Below are 25,906 nucleotides of genomic sequence, written 5' to 3' on the forward strand. Positions count from 1 at the left end.
AATCAAGTATAAACACATGTAAAGTCAAAGCAGCGTCTATGAAGCTTTTAGGAAGCTTTTTCAACTGATATTATGAAATTAATCTATTTTTATCTACTTCTACCTATTCATATCACCTAGATAACAATTACAATAAATATATGTCCATGACAGAAGACTTATCAACCACTTTCAAAAAGAACAAAGATTTTAGTATGTAACAAATATAATTTGCACCATTTTGGATTACCTCAACCTATGATAATTATTCCTTGTAGAATTCATTCCTAGAGGAAAGAATAATATCATGGACATACATATTTACCTAAATAAAAAATACAATGTAGAAAGTAAATGTAAATAGATTTGATATTATCTTATTGAAAAACTTCTTAGAAGTTTTATAGATGGATATATAACTTTATAGATGTTTATAATTAATTTATGAATAAGAAACTTGGCCAACAAGTTAATCATGTGTCGCACATGTGGGTAGTTTGTGCTACAATCAAATAACATGGCACACATACAAGAAACTTGTCTTGTAAGTTAAGACATGTATCTTGCAAATTGGACACAAGTTGGAGGTCTTTTAGGATGTTGCCATGTAGCTCCTACTTGGAGAATATATATAGAAGCAAGAGTGAAGCCTTCTTCATTCTCGTATATGCCTTTCTAGTCTTTAGTCTTATTTTAAGACTTTCTAGTCTTCTTGTTATTGATAATAGCCATTCTACTTTACAATATTACCACCTTTGAGTGATTTTCTAGTCTTTTTAAGTAACATAAGATTATAATGAGATTTTTTTTCTTTGAGATTTATGTCTTTGATAATAAAATAAGAAAAAAAATAATATTAAGCTATAACAAAAGATATAAAAAATGTTATAAATTATATGATGAATAAGATTTAAATGAAGAATTGATTAAACTTAGGATGACTATTTTTTTATATTTATTAATATTATTTACAAAGATCAAAGTTTTTTATTTAAACATTTGATACCATAATTAATTAAATTAAAAATAATTATGGAAAAATTTCTTTCCAATTTATTAAAGTAAAATTTGATTTTTTTTTTTTTTTTTTTTTTTTTTTTTTAAACCAAGATTTGTTGCTTTAAGTTCTACAAAAAGCTTATAAAGATATAAGAGATAATTAAAATATATTGTAATTATCTTTAAAAAATCTAAATATTTCATGAATAAATAAAAATTTATTAACCGTTCTATGATTAATGATTGAGGATAAAAATAAATTTAGAGACCTCTAAACCTTAATTTATATTTAGTCATGGTGTTCCAAAAAAATCCACATATTTAGTACTTAGGACTTAACTAATATTTAAGAATACTTGTTATGTAATTTTATAGTTGAAAGAAAAAAAGAAAAATACTATTATATAAATTATGAGATATGAACAATTTTTTTATATTTAGTTTACTATTTTTTTAGAACTTAAATTTAGAATATATTAAAAGAGAAGAAATTTCATTTGAGCGGTTCCAATTGAAACCCAAATTCTAATGAACTTGAATTTGGATTTTTGTTCATAAAATAATGAAAAAAGAAAAAAAAGCCCTAAATTCTTAGCCTGTGTTGATTACTTGGACTAGTCAACAAAGTCTGCTCAGAAACATTCCATGGAGTGGGTACCACAAATAGCATTCAAAGCTCATTCCTCAACTTGCAAACGTCCGAACCGTCACTTCGTGTCATGAGAAGGGACCAAGATGGTACCTTTCGCCAAACCTCGACAGGTCCGCCAGGTTAGGGTTTGCGGTGTCGGTACCGACAGTAACCATTAACTGTACCGACAGCTCACAGGTCATATTTGATGACCTGTGAGGAGAGAACTGTGACTACACTCATTCTCTCTCATGCGAAGCTAGTTTCGCACATCTGAAGTCGGTTGATCGCATGATGTGCAGTTCCCCACCCTTCTTCTCAGCCTGTCTACGCTCGCGCTTCGTTGTGGGTTCGATTCTCAGAGTTTGTCTTAGAATGCGTCGCTGGAGCTCCTGCATGTCATCTGGAAACGTCGGACCCATTGAAACAACATCCAGCTCTCGCAGAATGAATGTGCTATTTGTGGAATATGGCAAGATAGTCTCGTTTGGAATCCGTGAACAGGGTCGCATGACGAGTTTTGGTCACAACCTTCCACGAATCCTGACGTTCACAACTCTTGTCCTGCAGAGATCGAATACAGACGTGTGATAACGAACATGGCTGAACAAACACTGGCAGTCATCTCGGAGTGCCGGAGTGTGAAAAGCTTTGATATCTTCTCACACCCCACAGCGACGCAAGCACCCATGAGCAGCAACCGGTCCAGCCTGATCCAATGCTTCTGAACTCAAAAAAGTGGGATGAGTGTTCATGCAAATGGACTGAAGTTGGAAATTAGAAAAACGCCCTCCATCTTCATATCCTCTGTACAAACAAACAGGTACAGATCCCGAAGAAACAGCTCACAGTTGAAAAGAGTATAGATTACGGATGAGGGAAGGTTATTCCTCGTTGCAATTGTGTAGAGATCAGGATAGGTATGCCAGAGGCTTTGAAGATGTCTTTCAGTGTCGGTATGGCGCTGAAACTCAGGCATGTCGACCGAGACAAAAGTCTTTCTTACTTCTTCCGTCATTGCTTCGAGATTTGCAAGGCTGCTGTGATCTCCGCTGCTGCCTTTCCATTCTGTGCGCATCAAATATCGGCACACATTTTGTATCGTAGCTGTGCTTAGTGCTATATTCAATGTCTTTATATATATATATATATATATATTCTCTTTTCTTATCTTCTTTAACACTGAGATAAAAAGACGAAGGAAAAAGATACTGTTTAATGATAACAAAAATGTGTTAAACGTTAATGCAGTAACTTGTGACTCATGAATGAAGTGCATTTTTATTTATTTATTTATTTATTTTTCTTTTTAATTTATTTCAGAAATTTTACTAATTTTATGGTGTATGAGTCGTTTATTGCATTTATAAAATAGATTACATTCAGTATAAAATTTTGTGTGGTTCAATGCATAATATGAAGTATTCTTATTGTGAAATTGGGTGAGAATTTTCAACAATCTTATTTTATGGTATTAGGGAAATAGAAGATAAAATATAAAGTAAAAATTGTTGAATTGCACAAATTCTCAGATTTTTTTTTCTCATTAAAAAATAATATTTTGATTTTTTCCAACAAGACAGTAGATATTGCTATTGTGTAGATCATAATTTAGTTATCCAGATATTAATTTTAAAAAAATCAAACAACAAGATGGATTAACAAATTAAACACTTCAATCTAAATTTTTACATTTGATTAAATGTAAACAATTCTACATTTGATAAGAAAATTTAATTTGATGTAGAATTTAAAATAAGTATCTCAAAGTAGAATTTGGAAGTTGTAATTCTTTTTTCAAGAAAACCAAAAAGTCACATAGACTAAATTCATGAAAATTATAAACTAATAAACTAAATTTAAAATGATTGGGATTTTTAAAAACATATCCAAAAATAGTTGTAATTTAAAAAATATAACATCATGATTCTTCTTTAATTTTTTTTATTAAGAAAATATGAAAATTTTAAAATATCTATAAATAAAAATACGTAAATACCATACTAGCATCTAATTAATTTTGAACAAAAAATAATTATATAAAAAATTAAGATAATATAAAATTAAAAGATGTCAAGGACAAGAACTCGATGAAAAAATAATTCAGACAAGTGAGCCTTCACTCAAAGAGAGGTAACAAAATATATATAAACAAGTATATATATTGAAAGAGAAACTAGAATGGCTATTGCCAAAAGATAAGAAAACTAGAGACCCTTGAAACTAGACTAGAAGCAAGAAAGGAGTTGACAAGAGTGAAGAAGCCTTCACTCTTGTCTCTATATATACTATCTAATTAGGGGCTACGTGGCGACGTTCTATAGGACCTCCAATATGTGTGTTAGGGACATATTCCTTAGGACTTTCTAGAGAGAAGTTTCTAGAACCTTCTAGAAAACAAGCCTCTGGAACCTTTTAGAAGAGAAGCCTCTGGAACCTTTTAGAGAGAAGTTTCTAGAAGCTTCTAGAAAGGAAGTCTTTGGAACCTTCTAGAAGAGAAGTTTCTAGAAGCTTCTAGAAAGGAATCCCCTGGAACTTTCTAGAAGCTTCCTAGTTAATAGAAGTAGCTCGAGAAGTTTCTAGAACCTTCTAGAAAAGAAGCCTCTGGAACCTTCTAGAAGCTTCCTAGTTAATAGAAGTAGCTCGAGAAGCTTCCTAAGTAGGAGTATATATAGGGATCGAGGCTGAAGAGTTCTTCAGTCTCGACAACACATCTCTTAGAGTTCTAGCTCACCTTTCTGATGTTGTTCTTGTACTCATCTGTTTAATCTAGTTCAGCCACTTCTTCTTGAACTTCTTGTTAGATTTTAAGTCTGTATTTTGTGTCCGTGACAGTTTGTCGAGACTACACTAACTTGAGATATCAGAGCTAGTTCTTTCTTAGTAGAGTGTGGATTACCCCTCTACTTGAAGGTATACTAGCATTTTTTAGAGGTTGCGGATTACCCTCCTCTAAACTGATACTTCTTCTCTTACAATATTGGAGTCTTATTCTTCTTGGAGAGAGTGGATTACCCCTCTTCTTGAAATTCTTAAGGCATTTTATAGGTTGTGGATTATCCTCCTATAAACCAATATTGCCTCTTATAGGGTCATTTTTGTCCTTCTTTTACAATGGCCGGAGGTCAAGACATTAGTATGACAGAAAGTTCGGAGTCTAAGTTAGATGCTATTATGAATGCCCTCGCTACGTTATCACAAAGAACTGCAGAGATTGAAGGAGTGGTGGCAAGGCTTCATAATGATGGAGTATCTGGGATAGCACAATCTAAACTACACCAGCCTCAAATTTCGGCACTTGGAGAAACAACTTTACCTCAGGTTCGACAAGAACCACTAGTTCTACAACATAAGGAGCCTCGAGTTAGCCTTCCAGATAAGTTTGATGGAACACGTTCCAAGTTTCGAGGATTCGTCAATCAAATCAGGTTGATAACAATTTTACAGCCCGAACGATATCCAACGGAGGAGTCACATGTTGGGCTTGTTGGAACCTTACTTACGGGACAAGCTCTATCATGGTTTGCTCCTTTGTTTGAGAAACGATCATCCATATTAAACAACTTCGAAACCTTTTTGGAAGCATTTGCGAAAGCATTTGGTGAACACGATAAGATTTGATGGGCTACAACAAAGATTCGGTCGCTACGACAAGGGATGCGTTCTACATCAGTCTATGCTTCGGATTTCAGGCAATTAGTATGCGACATCAATTGGGATGAAGAAGCTTTGATGAGTCAATTCTATTGGGATTTAAGAGATGATGTGAAGGATTTACTGTTAACTCTTCCTGATCCACGAATGCTCAATGAAGCCATTAGCCAAGCTGTGAAGTGCGATAATCGCCTATTCCAACGTCGCCAAGACCAACGCTCAAGACAACATACAATTTGCCATGCTCCAACTATGTCGGCAAGCGGTGTGAATTCGCATTCAGAGGTAGAAGACATGCAAATTGATGCGGTACGTATCAAATCTCTTACTATAGAAGGAAAAAAGCGACGTATGGAAGAAAATTTATGCTTGTATTGCAATGGAGAAGGCCACAAAGTCGGAAATTGCCCCAAAAAGCAAAATCGAGGCATAGTCAAGATTAGGGGAGTATTTGTTTAGGAAAACGAGGATGCCCAGCCACAGTAGGAACCGTGCGGCTGGACAATGAAATATCCCAACAACAATCAGGTTCCTTTCTTTCTGCCCAACCTGCACTTTGTTTTACAATCCCTTTGTTTATCGGCCCTCAAAAACTGAGAACCTTAGCACTACTAGACTCAGGAGCATCTGCTTGTTTTTTAGACGAAGAATTTGCAAAGCGTCATAAGATCCCTTTAGTACAAAAATCAAAACCTGTTCATGTTGAGGTCATAGATGGACGACCTTTATTGTCTGGTAGCATCACCCATGAATCAAAACCTATAGAAGTAACGTTTAAAGACCATAGTAGTCATATTATTTTTAATATTATTAGAATCCCATCAAATCCTATTATTCTTGGTCTTTCTTGGTTGGAAAAACATAATCCATTGATAGATTGGAGGTTGCGGAAGATGACTTTTTCCACAAAACCACCCAAGAAAAAACCTAGTAAAAAACCTCGAAAAAAGAAATCTTTATTCATTGGAGCAAGAGCGTTTATAAGATCATCTAAGGAAGGCACTCCATTTGTCATTTATGCGGCTCTAACTACTGAGGAGAAGATCTCAACAGCAAGTATACCGGAGCAATATAAAGATTTTGAAGACGTGTTTCAAAAGAAGAACGCCGACATACTACCGGAACACCGACCATATGATTGTGCCATAGACTTGCAAGAAGGAGCACAACCACCTTTTGGCCCAATCTACAATCTATCGCAAACGAAGTTGGCAGAGTTACGAAAGTACATCGACGAGAATCTAGCCAAGAACTTCATTCGTCATTCAAAATCATCAGCTAGAGCACCCATCTTATTTGTGAAGAAGAAAGATGGATCATTACGGATGTGTGTGGACTATCGAGGCCTCAACAAGGTAACAAAGAAAAATCGTTACCCATTACCCTTGATTTTTAGTCTCTTAGAATAACTTGGACGTGCGAAGATCTTTACAAAAATTGATCTAAGGGGAGCTTATAATCTCGTATGAATCAAGGAAGGAGATGAGTGGAAGACAGCATTCCATACAAGGTATGGTCATTTCGAATATAATGTCATGCCTTTTGGTCTTACCAATGCTCCAGCGGTTTTTCAACATATGATGAATGACATCTTTCGAGAACACCTCGACAATTTTGTTGTCAACTACTTGGACGATATTCTAATATTCTCTAAAAATGAGGAAGAGCATGAGGAGCATGTTCGTTTGGTCTTGGAGAAACTACGCAAGCGAGGACTATATGCCAAATTAAAAAAGTGTTTATTTCACCAAACGGAGATGGAATTTTTGGGGTTCATTGCGACTACAGAAGGTTTGAAGATGGACCCCAAGAAAGTAGAAGCAATCATGTCTTGGGAGGTTCCGAAGACGGTTAGAGACGTACAATGCTTTCTTGATTTTGCTAACTTCTATCGGATCTTCATCAAGAATTATTCTCAAGTTGCTGCTCCTCTCACTCGATTAACATGCAAGGATAAGTTGGAATGGGGACCTTTGGCGGAGAAGGCGTTTCAAGATTTGAAGACAGCATTTACTACAGCTCCAATTTTGGTACATCCAGACTTTACAAAGGCCTTCTATTTAGAAACTGATGCTTCAAATTTTGCTTTGGAAGCTGTGCTTTCACAAATGAGTGAAGATAAGAAGCTCCATCCAGTTGCATTCTATTCTTGAAAGTTCTCTGCTGCTGAAATCAATTATGAGATCCACGATAAGAAACTTCTTGCTATAGTGGATTCTTTCGAAGAATGGCGTCACTTTTTTGAAGGAGCTGCACATCCAGTAACCGTATATACGGATCACAAGAATTTGGAGTATTTCATGATGGCTCGAATTTTAAATCGGCGTCAAGCTTGGTAGAATATGTCGCTATCTAGATTCGATTTTATTATCACTTATCGACCTGGAGGCAGCAAGGACTATCCAATGCTTTATCAAGGAGATTGTATCTTGCACCAAAGGCTGGAGAAGCAGCGTTTGATCAACAATGTACAACGTTATTGAAGCTAGAGAGATTTCAACTTTGTGCTACTATTGTATCATTTGATGCTGACTTCCTAAACCAGGTACGTGCTATGACCATTAAAGATTCAATAGCCATTGATATCAAGCAACATACCAATGACGACAAGTTCAAGGTGGAGGGAGATCTTTTATACTTTGAAGAGCGATTGTACATTCCAAAAGGACTAGCACGACTCCAAGTTCATCAATCTCGCCATGATTTTCCAGATGCGGGACATTTTGGATTCAACAAGACCTTGGAGCTTATTTCCCGAGATTTTTGGTGGCCCCAAATATGGAAGGATGTGAAAGATTTTGTCCTCTCTTGTGACATCTGTTCAAGATCTAAGAATCCTCGGCATCGCCCTTATGGACTTCTACAGCCATTGCCAATTTCACGTCGACCATGGTCTTCAATTTCTATGGACTTCATCACAGACTTGCCATCATCAAACTCATTTGATAGCATCTTTGTCGTGGTAGATCGGCTTACGAAGATGGCACACTTTGTTCCTTGTAAGAAGACATCATCCAGTGAAGTCACAACAAGACTCTTTCTCGATAATGTGTATCGATATCATGGACTACCAGATGATATCATATCAGATCGAGGTACCCAGTTCGTGTCAAAGTTTTGGAGATCTCTCTTTGGGATATTGAAGGTGGATATCAAGCTTTCTTCAGCTTTCCATCCTCAAACTGATGGCCAAACGGAACAGGTGAACCAAGTCTTGGAGCAGTACTTACGATGCAGCATCAACTATCAGCAAGACGATTGGACTGTATATCTACCGCTAGCCGAGTTTGCATATAACAACACCCTCCATGCGTCGACTCAACAAACACCATTCTTTTCCAACTATGGATATCATCCAAAGCTTGATTTATTGAGTCCGTCAACAAATAACAATCCAACATCTGAAAGATTTGCGAAGCAACTATCAGAGCTTCAAACTATGTTGAAGCTTCAATTACAATCCGCTCAAGAATCCTATAAGACGTCTGCAGATAGATTTCGGAATCCAACACCTACTTTCAAAGTTGGAGACAAAGCCTGGTTTCTTCGACGAAATATCAAGACCAAGCGACCATGTGATAAGTTGGACTATCGAAGATTGGGACCATTTATCATCCAAAAGCAAATTAATCTAGTGGCATTACGGCTGGAGTTACCGGCTTCTATGAAGGTACATCCAGTCTTTCATGTTTCTTTGTTGGAACCTTATCGAGAGTCATCTTTTCTTGGAAGAGTGCAATGTCCGCCACCTAGTATTGAAATCGAGAACCACAAAAAATACGAGGTTGAAAAGGTATTGGATTCACGGCGAAGGTGGGAAAAGTTAGAATATCTTGTTCATTGGTGCGGCTATGACATTAATGAGCGAACGTGGGAGCCAGCTGAAAATCTTGCGAATGCGCCACAAAAGGTACAGGAGTTTCATCAACGACATCCCGATAAACCTAAATCAATTCGATGATAGCTTCTTTTTGAAGCTTGTTCTTCCAACAATATAAGAAAAGGGGAGAGCACCAGCAAAATTCATAGTTCATGTAGTTATTTTCTCCAAGATAGATCGTAGTTTGATCTTTTGATATGGATAGCCAAGAGATAGATACTATGCCAGTCAGAGTATCGCAATCGAGTAGCTCACGAAGGCGACCCCGAGATGAAGAACTACATGTACCATGACGACGACGGAGGATACCGAGTAACCGATCACTGGTGATCGTATTTGAGATCAAGCCTGCTTACGATGATCATCCAGAAGGCGTGTTTGCAGGACAATTTCACAATGAGGACACGGAAGTTCATGCTTGGTCAGAAGTCGAAGGCGTGGGCCACTACCGTTGGCTTTAAGGATCGATGAACCATTTGCCTCGTAAACAACAGTCGGAGTTCATAGCAGAAGTTATGCGACAGATCTTCATTTTCTTGCGTTGGTACTGATCAACAACATTGCTTCTCAGAGACCTCGAAGCTAAAGGAGGGGGTGATTTTAGGGACATATTCCTTAGAACTTTCTAGAGAGAAGTTTCTAGAACCTTCTAGAAAACAAGCCTCTGGAACCTTCTAGAAGAGAAGCCTCTAGAACCTTTTAGAGAGAAGTTTCTAGAAGCTTCTAGAAAAGAAGTCTTTGGAACCTTCTAGAAGAGAAGTTTCTAGAAGCTTCTAGAAAAGAATCCCCTGGAACTTTCTAGAAGCTTCCTAGTTAATAGAAGTAGCTCGAGAAGTTTCTAGAACCTTCTAGAAAAGAAGCCTCTGGAACCTTCTAGAAGCTTCCTAGTTAATAGAAGTAGCTCGAGAAGCTTCCTAAGTAGGAGTATATATAGGGATCGAGGCTGAAGAGTTCTTCAGTTTCGACAACACATCTCTTAGAGTTCTAGCTCACCTTTCTGGTGTTGTTCTTGTACTCATTTGTTTAATCTAGTTCTGCCACTTCTTCTTGAACTTCTTATTAGATTTTAAGTCTGTATTTTGTGTCCGTGACAATTTGTCGAGACAATGTGTTGACTTTGTAGGACACATGCCTTGACTTACAAGGCAAGTTTTTCTACGTGTGGGCCACATAGTTAGCTTGATCTTCAAGCTAACAACATGTGTGGCACATGGCCAACTTGTTGACCACGTTTCTAATCCAATAAGTCAATTAAAGACACCTATGAAGTCAAAGCAGCATCTACAAAGCTTCTAAGAAGCTTCCATATTAAATATTATAAAATTAACTTACTTTTACCTACTTTTACTTATTTCTACATATTTCTATATGTAATTATTAGCTTACATGATTATGGCCGTGACAAAAGGTCTAAAAGATGTTTGGACAATTTTTTTGCTATTTGTTTATATATTTTTTCATAAAAAGTAATTCTTTTTTTTAGTATTTTAGAATAGAAGAAAAAAAATACACATTAAAGGATATATCATGAAAAAAAAAAAGACTTATTTTAATAAAATTACATCAAGTTTCATTCTTGAGAACTTTGCAACAACATTCTAAGGTCATTTTAACGTAAAGGTAGAGACTTTTTAATTTTTACTATGATAAGATGTAATTTGTAAAATATTGCATATAGAACTATTTTGTCTAAATTTAATAAGATGCAATTATAAAAATACAAAGATGTAGATCCGATCATTGCATGATGATCATGTCAAAAGTTATTCATGATATAAAATTAAAATAGTTTAAAGAACAAGTAAACCATTTTATTACAAGAATTGGTTCAAGATTATCTACGCCTTTCAAGTCATTAATAGAAAAATAACTAGACGATGTTATTGAAGATTTTCTTGTAATTTTGTGAAATGAAAAACAAAATGTCAAGAATATGAATCACATTCAGCTGTTTTTGGACCTTTTTGTCAAGTGGACTAATTCAATCCCTATCTTGATGGAGCAGGCCACAGTAGATCAACTTGAGCAAGATGTGAACTTTTCCAAAGAGAAGAATTGTAGGACATTACAAGATGTGAACTTTTCCAAAGCTTTTGAGTTTCTCTGAGTTAGATGCATATTCTGAGGTGATGGTCTCAACAAGGTGCTAGATCCTAGTAGCACTGAGTATAATAAAAAGAAAATTTGAACACTAATGAACCACAAAGACGACAACAAATTTTCTGACCATGTGGGGTGTCATTGTCTTCTGGAGGGAGAAAGAAGCTCATGAAGACGCTTGTGCTTAAAGTTTATTTAGTTGCCAAAAAATTCCAGGGTTAAAGAGTGCAGGCTTGCAAGGATCCAATTTCTATATTTGCTACTGATTCTTTGCAAGCTGATCGAGCAGGAGCTTGCAGTCATTAATTTGGCATCGTTCAGTAGTCTTTCGAGATAAACTTGGTTGCAATATGTGGGTGTGACAGCTTGATTTTACAATGCCATTCTCGAATGCACGAACTGTTATGATCTACAATACGAACCTATAGTTCCTCATGGAGATCGAATATTTACACATTTATGCAAGCTTGAATGCTCTATCTACACATGATTATTATTGCTGTTATGCACAGACATTTCATACTTGTGTCGAATAGCATATGCTTTAGATAGCACGTTCCTGTCACTGCGTAAATGTCACATGCTAGGTTCAGGAAGTCTGCTGAATTGACAGACTGGGGTTGTCACGGTCTGTAGAAGTTTACCTTGCATTTTTCAACCAAATGGTGTTATCTACATTCCGATTGGTACTACTTGGGCATCGGAGGACTGTCGTTTGCTTTGCGTTTCTAATGTAGAGTCTTTCAACGTCTCAGTTCTCTGAACTCATGCCATAGTAATCATCCCTGGGAATAACCTATCTTCAGTTACTGAAAATGAAACTATCTGTAACTCTGCAAGGTCTGAGCCACACTTCCCACGTCAATGTGTTCTCAATGATTCCCACTATCGCTTGGGCCCACTTCCGGAGCTCAAATCTGGACCATGTTCGGACGACCTTTCTGTCCCCGAAAACTTTGATCGCACATCTCCAGACCATGGGAACTGTCGCAGGTCCAATCTCTAGCGACAGGCGTCCTTGACTCAGGCTTTGTTTCACGATCTCCAATAGAATGACTTCAGCTCGAGTGTGTTCTCAACTTTCCTTAGGAAGTGCCATTGCAAGCAGTCAAGTGTCAGCTTCTTTTCTGTAACATACAATGAGCGCGTTTCGGAGACGGTCAAAATGCGAGGCTGCTGAGAGGACATTGATATCTTTGTGTATTTTTCGATCAATATCCCGAGAAGAAAGTTATTATATGTTTATGATGGAGACATCTTAACGACTCGAAGAGCCTGACCTTGAATCTTCTACTATCTATAACATCGTCTTGTACTAGAACCTTCGTTTTATACAAGTTTTCCGATCTTAACATGGTTGATTTCCTCTGCTTTTCATCTGTTCATTTTCTAACTAAATATAGAATCCCTATTAAATATTTGAGCATCTGAGTTTCTTGATTCAGCGCCAGCAGCAGGTTCTGTCTCTTCATTGATTGGCACAAGAAATTTCTCCATTTAGAAACATAGTCTTGTCTAACGTGTAATCGAAGCCAAAATGGTCGTACTTGATAGTAGCAGCGTCATCGAGAAAAAATGCAGTAGCTCGGGTCACGTTTGGCTAAGCCATATCCCACTTGGACATGAAGAATAGCATCCACGTCGAGTTACAGAGCAACTCTGTCCACGGAAGGGCTTCGGATTCCTCCAAAACTTGGCGTGGGTTGGAAGTCAAGGTTGATGTTGAACCTCTTTTCTGTGGACTCCATAATGCAGGATACATTACGCACCAGCAGGCAGTCCAGGAATCTAAGCATCGCTACTTTCTCTGCGCTTTTAACTCTCGTATCCTCGTCCAAAGCTGGTCTCTTCAGTTTCTAAATCAAATCAAATATCTGATAGCGAATCCAAATCAGCTGTAGTATACTTTTGGCAAAATCAGATCTAGCTAAGATTTATCGTTTACAATTAAGACTGTGTAATAATCAGCAACTCCAATTTGTAGACGGTATAGAACTTGAAGCATTGCCTTCCAATGCTGGAGTGTGAGTGATGTCCTTTTCTGCGTCCGCTCTTCAGTTGTTTGCACTGATTCTTGCAATATGCAATTCTAGAAATTCTTGCCCCAGTACGAAAATTGCTTGACCACCAAATTACTGTTGCAAGTTATGCGCAATATCCTTTTGAATTCGGGACACACTATATTGAGAAAAGAATACTATAAGCATAACTTAAGTAAGTAGAAATCAACAAGGTTGCACATAAGAGAAGTGTGGAATGAGATGGTTCTCTCTTCCAACTCTCGTTACTTATAGGTGGTGGTTGCTGTCCTAAAAGGACTTCTTCCACCATTTGACTTTTACACATATGCTCCTTGAATCCTTTGACTCATACCACAAGGGTATCCAAGGATCCTAGGATTCTATGGCATCTTACATACCACGAGGGTATCCTATGCCATATACTAATTACTCTTACCTAGTTCTTTGGATATTCCCTAAGACACACTTTATCCTCTTGACTTTGACTCTTTGTCCTTGATCGCATCCTATGTCCATAGGATGCTTTTTCTATATGCCAAGAGTCAAGCCTTTGACCATTAGTAACTTACCTAAGGTAATATCCTTTACGAGGTAACTTATTCTACTTTAACTATTATCTATTCATCTTTATCTTTTACCTCAAAACACTAATTAAAAGACCACAACTTGGAAAAGACGTGAATGAATTTTTGGTAGAATCTTCTTATTTTCACTTAGTGGATTAAGAATGAGCAGGTGGTTGAGTGATTGTTACATTTATTTATTTATGCAACTACATCTTAAAAGAATATGTGGAGGATAAAAAAAAAAAAAAAAACTTTACTAACAATGACTCTTTGTATTATATTGAGTTTTTGTAGGAACTAATAATCCAATTTATTTCTTAGTTTTAATTTTATTTTTTTAAAATTTTTTTTAAAAAATTCCTTGGTTAATGTCTCATTGAAACTAAAAGAGGCTTCTACTCTATTAAACCAAATTTTAACCATTTTCAAAAAAAAACATGATTAAATCCAACTTTCTAAAGTATCACAAATAAATATTACCATAATACTTTATCATATGTTTTGGAATAGTATAGTTTAAATAAAATAAGTAGATATTTATTTTTTTAGCCTATTAAATAGTTTTTTGGACTACCAAGATATTATCCAAAGTAAATCTCATAATTTTTTTAAAATATTTTAGAATGGATAATTTTTTTTAAAATATTGTTTAATCTTCTTTGCAATATTTTTGTGAAAATCTTTTAAATTGTATATTGCAGTAATTGATCTCTAGTTATTAAGATTTTTTTCTTTTTGTTTTATTTTTTTATTTTTTGTGAAATAAAATGGTTTTTTCTTTTGTTTATGTTTTTATTTGTTTGCTTGTTTTTTTGTTTGTTTTGTTTTGTTTTTTTTTTTTTTGTAAATAACAATGTACAAAACAAAGCCATATATTAACGATTGATTGAACATGAATAGATAGTCTTTTTTAGTAATATTTTTTAATGCATTAAAAAAAATTACATCAATACTATCATATTTAAGATTTTCTTTTTCATTATTTATAACTTTCATTTCATTTTTTAGGTTTTTTAAAGCTTGTTTTATCTTTTTATATCTTTCAGATTATTTTACCTTGAAAATAGGATAATATTAAAATAAAATCTATTAAGACTTATCAATGTTTTAATTCTATCTTTTTATTGTTTCAATATATATATATATATATATATATATATATGTATAATTTTAATTTTATTATTGCTATGGCTTCAAAAAAATCTTCAATATCATATTGTGAATTGAACTATTCCATGCAGTAAGCTCAAGTTTAATTAATATCCTCTCAAAAAATAATGATTTGGCTTCAAATAATTTTTTCATATTCTAATTTCTTCTAAAAATCCATGAATACCATGTAGTATCAAGGACATGAATCTCAAAGAACTAAAAGTTGAATACAGTCTTGTGTCACTCAAAAAGACAAGAGAATTACTCAAAAATAGTATAATATTAAATTAGAATGGCTATCAATTAGCTATAAACATGTATAAGGTTAAATACATATCTATGAGGCTTCTAAGAAGCTTTGCCACAAGATAATATGAAATCTACCTACATTTTTTTTTTTTTTTTTTTTTTTTTTTTTTTTTTACCTAAAACTTTCTATCTAGATAAATATATATGTCCATGACACGTAAAAAGTATGTGTACTAAATCTAGTCATTTTTTTGTCTTTTTATAATATTTATTAGAAGCATATATATTAACAATGTCAATTTAATTTGTTAAGCTATCTTCGAAAGTAATTAAAAAAAACTTAGTCATTTAAAAGTAACTCTACATTGTGTGTAAGATATTTGATATGTGGTATGACTAAAATGCATATACCATCTACACTTGTACAATTGGGGCCAAGAAAATATCTAAGAGCTATTTTGAAAATGTAAAAACTTGCATTTGATTAAATTGATTTTCTAATTTCTCATGCTTTTTTATTATAAAGTTTATATTCTTAAATTAGTAATATATCATATTTTGATCATATGTTTTATATATAATATTGTAGCTTATATTTTTTAGAATTAAAATTTAATTCTTTAATATTATAAAAAAAATAGAGTTCTTCTAATAAATAGATTGTATATAGTTATGATAGTTTAAGCATTGTCTTTATAATAGTGCAATCAAACTTTAAAAAATAAGTCAATTATTATATGGACCAATCTACAACTTATCATAGAATAAATTGGCTACTTTTAAATAATATTTTTTAAAATTTTATTTTAAGAAGCTTACTTGACATTCAAGTTTTCTTCTTGTTTCAATAATTTATAAAAATTATTGCAAATACATAAGTATTATTTTGAATTTAAAAAATTAATATTTATTAATATTAATAATTTTTAATTTTTTAAATTTAACTTTATTTACCAATTAAATCAAACTATAATTTATGCCAAAACATATCTATAAGTTATTTTAAATTTAATAAGCATATAAAATAAATAAATAAAAAGGTTATATTTTAGAATTATTAAAAAGATCATAACTATATTGTGAAGTATTTTAGATTTGCAAATGATCAAAATATATTTAAAATTTTAATAGATAATTTGATGAATTTAAGATATATTCTAAGAAATAAAAAACTATTAAACATGAGAAAATTTCTAAAATAAAATAAAGTAATTAATGATTTATAAAATTTTGAATTGTAACAAAAATATAATTATGAGTTATTTCAATTTACTATATTATTACACAAAAAACTTATTAAGCCAAATTAATGAGGAATAAATATACAAAAGTAATATAATAATTTTTGAAATCTTAAATTTTAATTTTAAACATGGCTGAAAAGTAATTTCTCTTATTTGAAGGACATTTGTATAATTAAAAAAAATTGCATGCAATATGACTTTCAAGCATTTATTTATTAAATAAAATTATAGAATCTATTAAAGTTTTATTTTTTATGATTTAAATTATATATTTATATAATATATTTTGTAAAAATATTATTATTTGAAATCTTATAGATTTATTGAAACATCTTTTAATATTTTATTTCTATACTCATTAAGATAAATCTTCAAACCTCAATCTTTGTAATGATTTATTATAATGTTGGATTTTTTTTAATCAAAATAGTACAATCCATGTCTTGTGTTAAGACTATCAAAAATAAAAAAATATTTAAATAAATTCTATAATTATGTTAATGATAATCTTAAATTCAAATTTAAATTATATACATTTAAATTACTTCACATAAAATGTTTTTGATTTTTTTAAACCATCAAAAATAAAAATAATATCTATGTACATATATTTAATATTTTTAACAAATAGAACACCAAATTTTTAAATAAAGTGATTAAAATTATACTATTAATTTATTCATAAACATATTTGATAAACTTATTACTAATAATTATGATTATTATAAGGCTTAGGCTACAAGCAAACCTCAAGTTGCTGCACATACAGCCATTATGTCTATACACACACCCAAGTTTCTAATTGGCTCATCCAGATCTCTCTTCTCTTATCCAAACATGGGACTTGGCCCTTCTCACCCCTACACGGGTTTGGCCACCTCTTTTCCTCTTGTATGTAGGGAAAGCTTCTTTTGCCACAATTGCACATTATAATTAAACGATGCTTTTTGACTGAAATCCTTGATCAATTCCGTTCAGTACATTCTCTTTCATTTCAATCTTGGTTGATTGTGAAGTTTACAACTGGATGTGTTAAACTCATCACACGTGTTGCGTTGCGTTTCTCACAGATGCCTAGTGGAAGGTGCCGAAGAATTCATTATTGAGCCAATCAATATGGCAGACGTCAAACGATTGCGGGGTCACACAAGGCCTGTCCACATAACTTTGGACACTTCTTTGGGAACCGCTAGTGAAAACTCAGGTTCCACTTGTGGCTCTAAGAGGAAAATGGTGGAACCAACTGAACCTTCAGAAGGGAACAGCCCCGAGAGAAAGCCTCGCCTGAGTGAAGGATCTGTTTTATAATCTTAAGTGTGGGTCGTTGTGGGTCATTGACTAGAAGACCATTTGGACTTGTGCATGAGGTGACCATCTGATCTGGTTCATGATGCCAGAGGTTTACCATCCAAGTGGAAATGATCTTCATTGCTTGTCAAAGTTATTCAGTACATATTATTTGCACATTTGCATGCGTGGGTTAGTGATCTTCAAATTGATTAATTTGTCGACATATTATCACACCTGAACTGATGAGGAGGAACGTTTCCTAGGAACGGGAGTTTGGCTGCATGCTGCGGACACGGCTGCGGTGAAGAAGGAAAAAAAAACAACCAACGGAACAGCGAGCAAGAGGTAGAAGCTCGAAAGCGTAAAGTTATTTCGAGTTTTCTGTATACACCAGCTTTAGTAAAAAGAGAGCTGATTCAACAATTATTTTTCCATCGGATGCACCATGAGAGGTTTTTAGCCAATTGGGGTGTTTTTATTTTTGAGTGGATTTTGGATGATTTAAATTAGGTTTTGTATGATATAGTGCGATTGATTGCAGGCTTTGGCCGCATGCATTGCTAGCAAGGTAACTACGGTGTCGCAATTCTCCTCAGTCATTAAATCGATTCTCTCGAAGTCACCTCCTAATTCGTCGAAAACAAGATGGTGTATTGACACTAGACGGGCTTGTTACCCAGGAGTTCGTCCCCTTGCACACAGTGCTAGAGAGGATGCAGAGCTTCCTCTGAAAACTAATGCATTCCTTCAAATCGGTAGGCTTTCTGCCGGATGAGCTCTCGCTGTCAAAGATTGGAAACTACGAAGTAACAGCAGATTTGAGTCTATGGAAGAAGAACTGAGGTTGAGGAAGAAGGGATTGGGACCCCTGCTGGGACAAGAGAGAAAGGATCTGGTTAAGTCAATTATAAGTTTTGGGTGTGTTTAGACATCACAGATGTGCATATAGTAACTTTGGGCGTGTTTGTAGCCTGAGCCTATTTATAATAGTACAATGTATTATTTTTTTTCTCTCTCTCTCTATATATATAAAGATATATGACTTCTAAAATAATAATCTCATAATTTTTTTGTAAAAATCATTTTTTGAAGTATTTCCTAAAAATAAAGATGTAAACCAAAGAAGTTTAAGAAAAAAATGAATTAATAATGAAACATTGTTACTTTTAATATTTTAATTTCCTAACTTCTTATTGATATTTGTTTTGATATTCCTCCCTACATTATTTTCTAACTTCTTTATAAATTTTGGTTTAAAAGGATATGAAAATATAGACCTATTTATTTATATATTTATTCATATATTTATTTATTTTGATTTCATATATTATTAATTGTAATATATATTAAAAAATTATTTATGTTGTTAAAATTCATAGAATTATAATTTTCAATATTATAATTTTGTAAAAATCTTCATCATGATTTCAGACCTCATAATAATTTATAATAAATTTAATATAAAAATCTTAGAAGAGGTTTTTGGTGTTTGGTGATATTATTAAAAGTAGACACTAAGTTTAATGGTATTTCAAATATTTTGTTAAATAGTAATTATGAGGCTTTTTTAATCATATAATTTTGTTCATGGTTTAAAGAACCCACCAACCACCTTAAAATAAATTATAAATCAAAGACTATAATAAATAATATTTTTTGCATATTTTGTTTTTTTAAATTTTATGCCAATTTAGATTTTTATATGGCTGGAGGATGGTTTTCTAAAAATTGAGTAGAAACAGAGAGATAAAAATGATTAATGTCATCACTTCTATATTACATAGGTTTGTAAAGTAAATAGAAATAAGTAGATTCAAGTTGATTTAATGATAATGTTTTTGTAGAAAAATGGAAGCTTCTTAGATGCAAATTAGATCTATAAGCATCTTTGGTTGTACTATGTAGTTATAGAAACTTCTATTATAAATATACTAAATTTATAAAATATTGTAGATGCATCTTATAATTTGGGCATTTGTTTTACAATCTTTAAGGTCTTTAAAAAACATCTACATAACTTTGTTGTTAGTAGATATATTTGGAGACAAAAAAATGACTTATTCCTAAAAATTAGAAATTTAATAATATCTTATCAAATTAATTATATTTTCCAACCTAGTGTTTCTTTGATTTATTACAATTTAAATATTTTTTTAATATATATATATATATATATATATATATATATTTAAACTTTACAATAATTGATTCATTAAAAAATTCTTAATGAGATGTAAATAAACAATAAAATTATCATCCTGCATTTTATTTATAAAATTGAGTTTTTTATTTGATTTTATAACATTTAATTTTATTATCTTATTAATGAATTAAGTGCATAATTTACGTAATATGTGTTTATTGTTTTTATTTCTTTATTTTTCGTGTTATGATAAAAAATCATGTATAAATTTATTTTATAAGTGAGTTTACTATAGTTATTTTGATCCATGTTTATGTATTGATTGTTTAAAAATCTTTATATTAATATTATACACACATTTTAAAATAGTCTAAAATGATTTATATAATTCTTGTGCATTTTGTGAGAAGAATATGAAATCTCAATTCTTTGATAGTTTTGAGGTTTGTGCTTTTTTGGTCTAATTCAATTTAATTATAAAGCTAACGTTTAGTCCAAAATACCAAAACTTAGATTTATAATCAGGCCGCTACTAGGGACACACCTCCCTTCCTTGACAACATGTTTGGATTTGTTGATCTTAAGACTACCACTATACTACCACCTGATCTTGAGACCTTCATCATTTGGAAGATCCACACCAAGACTGCCTTTGAAACCACCAAAAGCCTTATTGCCAGGGACAACAAGTCTTCCTTGCCAGGGACAACATAGAACCTTGTTATTGTGTGCTTTCCTGAGGGTCTTTTCTGTTCTATTTTGCCATCAGACTGCAATTCTTTTTGTGGTGAGTTATCAAAGGGGTGTGACATGAGCAATTTAGGGGTGTGTCCCTAGTTAAAGCCTTATAATTACACTTAAAATATGTACTATTTATGCACATTGATATCAAAGACTTCTACAACATACAAATTCACATTGTACACCATTATTGAAATTATGGATTTCACAATTATCTTCAAAACTTGATAGATCATCTCAAAAAAAATTAAAAATATACATTCAATATAATAATTCATTCAAATACAATGTAATTAACTGCTTATACTTTGCTTGATTGTGCATAAATCTTTCATGCACATTTTGCCAAATAGTCACAATAATATGGAACAATCATATGAACATATTTCCATTAATAGGAAATTTCGTCATAAAAAGTAATCTCACAGCTTTGGATGTAAAAAGTACCCAAGTAAGAAAACAAAAGGAATTCTTTTTGTCTCATCAGGCTTTCGAGGTTCTCCTAGTATATGCAATCTGTGACTTAATCTCATTAATTATTTCTTCCACAAAGATACTCTTTAAACTGTTATTAAATCTTATTTCTTCATTTGCTATCTAACATGAATTCCTAATTGTGCACACAGGTAGGGCACAGGGACATGTGTTGGATCTTGGTCCAAAGCTTACAAGCCAAGGTCTGCGTCCCCTGTCGCATGGCCTGCTTAAATTGTGCCATCTTCACTCTAGCCTGCAAGGAGGCCTCAAAGCACTGCAAAAGAACCGAAGTGGCATAAGATTAAGGCAGTGCGGAACAAAGTATGTAAAGTATTTGAGCAACTTAGCTTATACTACAAGCACCCAATCCATTGTGACCTTGGAGTGCATCTGCCATAGTAAAAACCTCAGCTCATGAAGCAGTACCAAGCAGTACTTGCCTTCTAAGACAATAGACATTACTGCACCGGTATGAAAATCATTGACACCAAAAAATGTGCAATGTATGTTACAAAACCACATGTTGAAACTTGAGAGGAGCAATTCGGCTCATTACATGAGATCCATGACAGTGACAACACGTTCCGCACCACCGATGGCTATCAGTCCCTCTTATGATCAAGCAACACCAATCCAGGGTTTTTCATAGAATGTGCCCCAACCTTCGTTGTACACATCCACTTCGCTCACCTAGCCACAGGTCTCAGATACTCCACTGCAAAGTTAGTAACAATGAGTGGAAGTTGCCAATATCAACCACAGCAAAAGTAGCAAGAGATTTTTCTGGAACCGTTCACCGGTCGAAACATCGAAGGGTTTCTGCTATACCTGGGACCCTTCTGTAAATGCTAGCAATAAGCGATTGTCAAATGAAGACCTTTGAGAGAGCGTTAAGGAGGTAGGATGGTGCAATCTGGCACCAATAATTGGCATCCTAATCTTTATAAAGCTTTAAGCACAACTAGATTATTCAAGCAGCAAAGTGTCCATCACTGAGAAAAGAAGACTGCCAAGTTGAAAGAGGCAACGAAGTAACAGAAAACCTCTCTTGGCTACATGTGTAAAGGCGAGTAGACACACCATCTAGGAATCTCTTCATCTGCATCGGCATTTGATCTCGATAAAAGAAACTATGAGCAGAAAGTAATGCTTAGTGTATCTTCAAAGAGCAGACCGGTGACATGGCTAGCCATAGAAAATGAGACAGAGGATGAGGACAAGTACGAAAAAAGAGATTTCAATTTCAGTCATGCAGACTTTCCTCTTTAATAAAGACGGCAGTGGAAAATCGGAACTATGAATATTATTGCCTAGCAGTCAAGAGCATCAATAACAGAGTGTGCGTAAACGGTCACAATGAAGTCAAACGCATAAGCACAAACCCGCGAAGACGAAATCCAATTTTCCTAGTCTTACAAGCACATGGAGCACGTATCTCCAATAGTTTATGTAAGCTTGTATGGATTCAAGCGAAAACCCTCTCGTCCAGAGAATCATAAGCGCGTCTCAACCAAATTCCATTTACACTCCCAACGTCTCCCAACAAGGCCCTCAAGCACAATCCATCCTCGCAAATTACGCGACGAGAATGCTTTCCTGTCAGTAACACGAATGGCAGAAGATAGAGCGGAACTAACGCTCTCTGCAGTGTCCGCACACGCACCACGATTCCACTCACTCCACCAGATTGAGGAACCCGAACCTCCGAAAACGAGAATGCAATGACAAAGAGAACGATATGTCTGAAACTTCTGGAAGTGGAGATTAAACCCTAGTGGGACATCTCGTTAGAATCAGAGTTTAGTCACTCCTGGACTCTCTCCTGCAAATGCACAAGATCATCACTCTAACATAATCTTTATTGGGTCCAATGTTGTCTGCCTCTTTGAAATCACCTAACCATGTGCACCAATATTCACAGAAGGTAGGCGAAGATCACGATCAAATTTATATTCAAATTGCTCTTCTTCTCATTACTGACATTTGTGGTGGGAGCTCTGTCAACCCGTTATCAGAAACTACAGCATCGTGGATGTTTCATCCACGGGGTTCATCCATCAGTAGTAGCAAAGCCAGGGCTCACCGACAATCTAAAAAGCGCGATTAGGTTTAACGCCGAATTTGTTTGATTGAGTTTTATTGAGGGTGTGAGCTGAACATTCTGGGGGTGTGGGGGCACTGATATCAGAGGTAGGCGTTTGAGGCTTTTGAAGACAAGTATCCAGCTAGATGGGTCTCGAATTCAAGTATGTGGAGGATTCGAGCGATGAAGATGAGAAGATGACGGCCAGCGAGGAGAAATGGCAGGATCTGGAAGCATTACAAGCGCGGCACGAGGAACTAGTTAACAGCATGTATCGAGAGGAGCTGCTGAACTACCGCTTCAGCGAGCTGCAGGAGCTTCAAGATGCCGAGAATCCCAACTTCGTAGAGGAGATCATCACCGGCCATATGGAGGAATGCGCTTCTTGCATTGAGGAGCTTGAAAAAGCTTTAAAGACAGATCCCGTGGATTATCATTTCTGCAGCCCGGTTTGGAGTTACGGTTGCCAAATTGGAAACTCGAATGCTTCTATCGGTGCTCACCAGGTCGCGATTTGGTGTGGGAAATTCCGCGACTGCGTTAGCCGAGAAGACAAGCAAGGTTGTCTGGATGCTCTGGAGAAGGTCAAAGAAGCGTTCGACATTTTGAGGCCAAAGCTTCTCACCATGCTTGAATTTGAGAGAGAAATTGCGGCTACTGGTGGCACAGTCTATTACATGAACTGCAACAATCATGTTTAACGCGAGCAGATATCAGATGGCAACAGTCACAAGTATGCAGGGCTATGCTTTAGGGTAATAAATTTCCGAGCGAGTTTCAGCGTCATCGCACTTGGCTTGCAGACGTGGTAAGATCCTTGAAACGACTGCATATCAGAATGCTGAGACGCTTCGATATTATCTCTAAACCCTAAAACATAAAGTTGTTACTCAATTCGTACCCACTAACAGGGTAGAGATCACCAAACCTCGAAGTTCGTAGGACACGGCAGGCAATCAACCAATCGCCTCTGAGATGAAACCCATTTACCCACGACCTCTACAAACCCTTTGTTGCTCATACGTAGATGAAGTCATTGGTGAAATTTCGTTTTTCAGAAGGTCAGTAGGGGTGAGAGCATGGCCCTGCAGTGCCCATGCAACTCTGACCAATGATCTTACAGTCGCATTTTGCATTTCCGGCATAATAATCTGTATTCCGAGATCCTTTGACTCTTCACCTTTTTGTTATTACTCTTTGAAAGCGCAATTGATATTGGAATGATTTACGTGGTGTCGGTGCTCTATCTATTGAGGGTTAGCTTAAGTAGGGCTTTGGAGGGTACAGTCGTCAGTCACAATTCGGTGATTGTTGAGAATGGGTGCTGTGCACTTCCTTGCTCGCTCTTTACATTTCGACCAACAGGGCCAAGGGTTCAGAGTTTCGGTTACACAAATTCTGATACATGCTAGAGAATGGCTTGTATTCAGAGCACAGTTCGTGGCCCTACTTGAGAAGAATAATCGATCTTGTTACCTTTGTTTTAACTGTGTTTGTCAGTGGTATAGACTGATAGCTGGTGTTGGCAGGATGTTACAGCAAGCATGCCAACAAGTTAGGCGTTAATCTATTCATGCTTCGGCTTCAAACAGTTTGTGAAGTCAAGTTTTGCTTTGGAACAGGTTTAGAAAATATTTTAAGTAATTGATTTAACTTATGTGCGTTGTAATACGGCCCTCTTTGTGTTGTCTAGGCCGCGTATGTTTCGCTGATTCACGTAAAGTGCCTATGTTTCATTAATCATATGCAACTTTGCTTGCAATTGGCTTGTTCCTCATGCGCTTACATCTGTGGAATGCAAAAGTGATCTCCCTACCAATGCATGGAGTGAACTTATAATTTGTTTATCGTAGTTCTAGACTGGTTTGACAGCTGTCTAAGATTTGTTCATAACTCTTTAATTCATGAGAGTGTGACAGAACTTCTTCCTGAAGCAAAGCGGCTCCCCAAAGAAAGCTTTAGATGTATGTATGTGTATATATATATATATATATATATATATATCATTAGTGAGGATATTTGTTTTCAAGTCCGTTTTCATGATAGCAATGGAGTTGAGAGGTTTCTTATTTGAGCCTCTCAACTTTGTTCATGGTCGCCCAACTTCTTCCATGAAAACAATCTCTGAAATTGCTTTTGTGAGACCAAGGTAACAGCAATTTCCTATGCCTCACGGTGCTAACAAACCATTGGAATCTGCATCAAAGCTTGATTTCCCATGCCTTGTTTTTCTCCTGCATAGTTTGACTGCACCCAACTTGACTCTGCACATAGATTCAACAAAGTTGTATTTTTTGCTTCTTTTGTGAACGATTCCATGCAATTGCTGTTATGTGGCTTTCACAAATCTTGCTCCACATGTGTTGTTTTTATTTTTATTTTTTTGCATTCCAACAGCTTCTGCTTTTAGCTAGACACGTTCTTTCTCCCTTCACAAACGTGTCTTTATCCTAATGTGGAATGAATTGTTTTACACTTTGGGTGATAACTTGCACGAGGAACATCGAAGTTAGTGGTGATTTTTTATTTATTTATTTTATTTTTTTATTATTTTTTTATAGATGTACAACCACTAGTTTGGATGAGGGACCCCGAATTGTGATGCCTCATGGCTTGACTATCAAAAAGGACAAAAGTGAAGTCAAAGGTAGGTAGTCTATAAATGGTGTTAAATAATCTTGTGCGTTTGCTGTTTTT

General features: G+C 34.7%; 1 protein-coding gene and 1 long non-coding RNA gene across 2 annotated transcripts; one reads left to right on the top strand and one right to left on the bottom strand.

Moving 5' to 3' along the window:
• Positions 1-21,013: 21,013 nt before the first annotated feature.
• On the bottom strand, positions 21,014-23,098 carry LOC112276047 (uncharacterized). The gene is made up of 2 exons (XR_002967923.3): positions 21,683-23,098; positions 21,014-21,400 (listed from the first exon to the last, which is right to left on the bottom strand). It is a non-coding gene; the product is annotated as an uncharacterized LOC112276047 (long non-coding RNA).
• A 124-nt stretch (positions 23,099-23,222) lies between these two features.
• LOC112276046 (histidine-containing phosphotransfer protein 1) lies at positions 23,223-24,388 on the top strand. Its single transcript, XM_024507005.3, has one exon. It carries the CDS (start codon positions 23,356-23,358, stop codon positions 23,908-23,910), a length of 555 nt encoding a protein of 184 aa, XP_024362773.1. The 5' UTR covers positions 23,223-23,355; the 3' UTR covers positions 23,911-24,388.
• Positions 24,389-25,906: the final 1,518 nt, after the last annotated feature.

The sequence above is a fragment of the Physcomitrium patens genome, chromosome 23 (genome assembly GCF_059467195.1).
Source record: "Physcomitrium patens ecotype Gransden chromosome 23, ASM5946719v1, whole genome shotgun sequence".
Lineage (NCBI taxonomy): Eukaryota > Viridiplantae > Streptophyta > Bryopsida > Funariales > Funariaceae > Physcomitrium > Physcomitrium patens.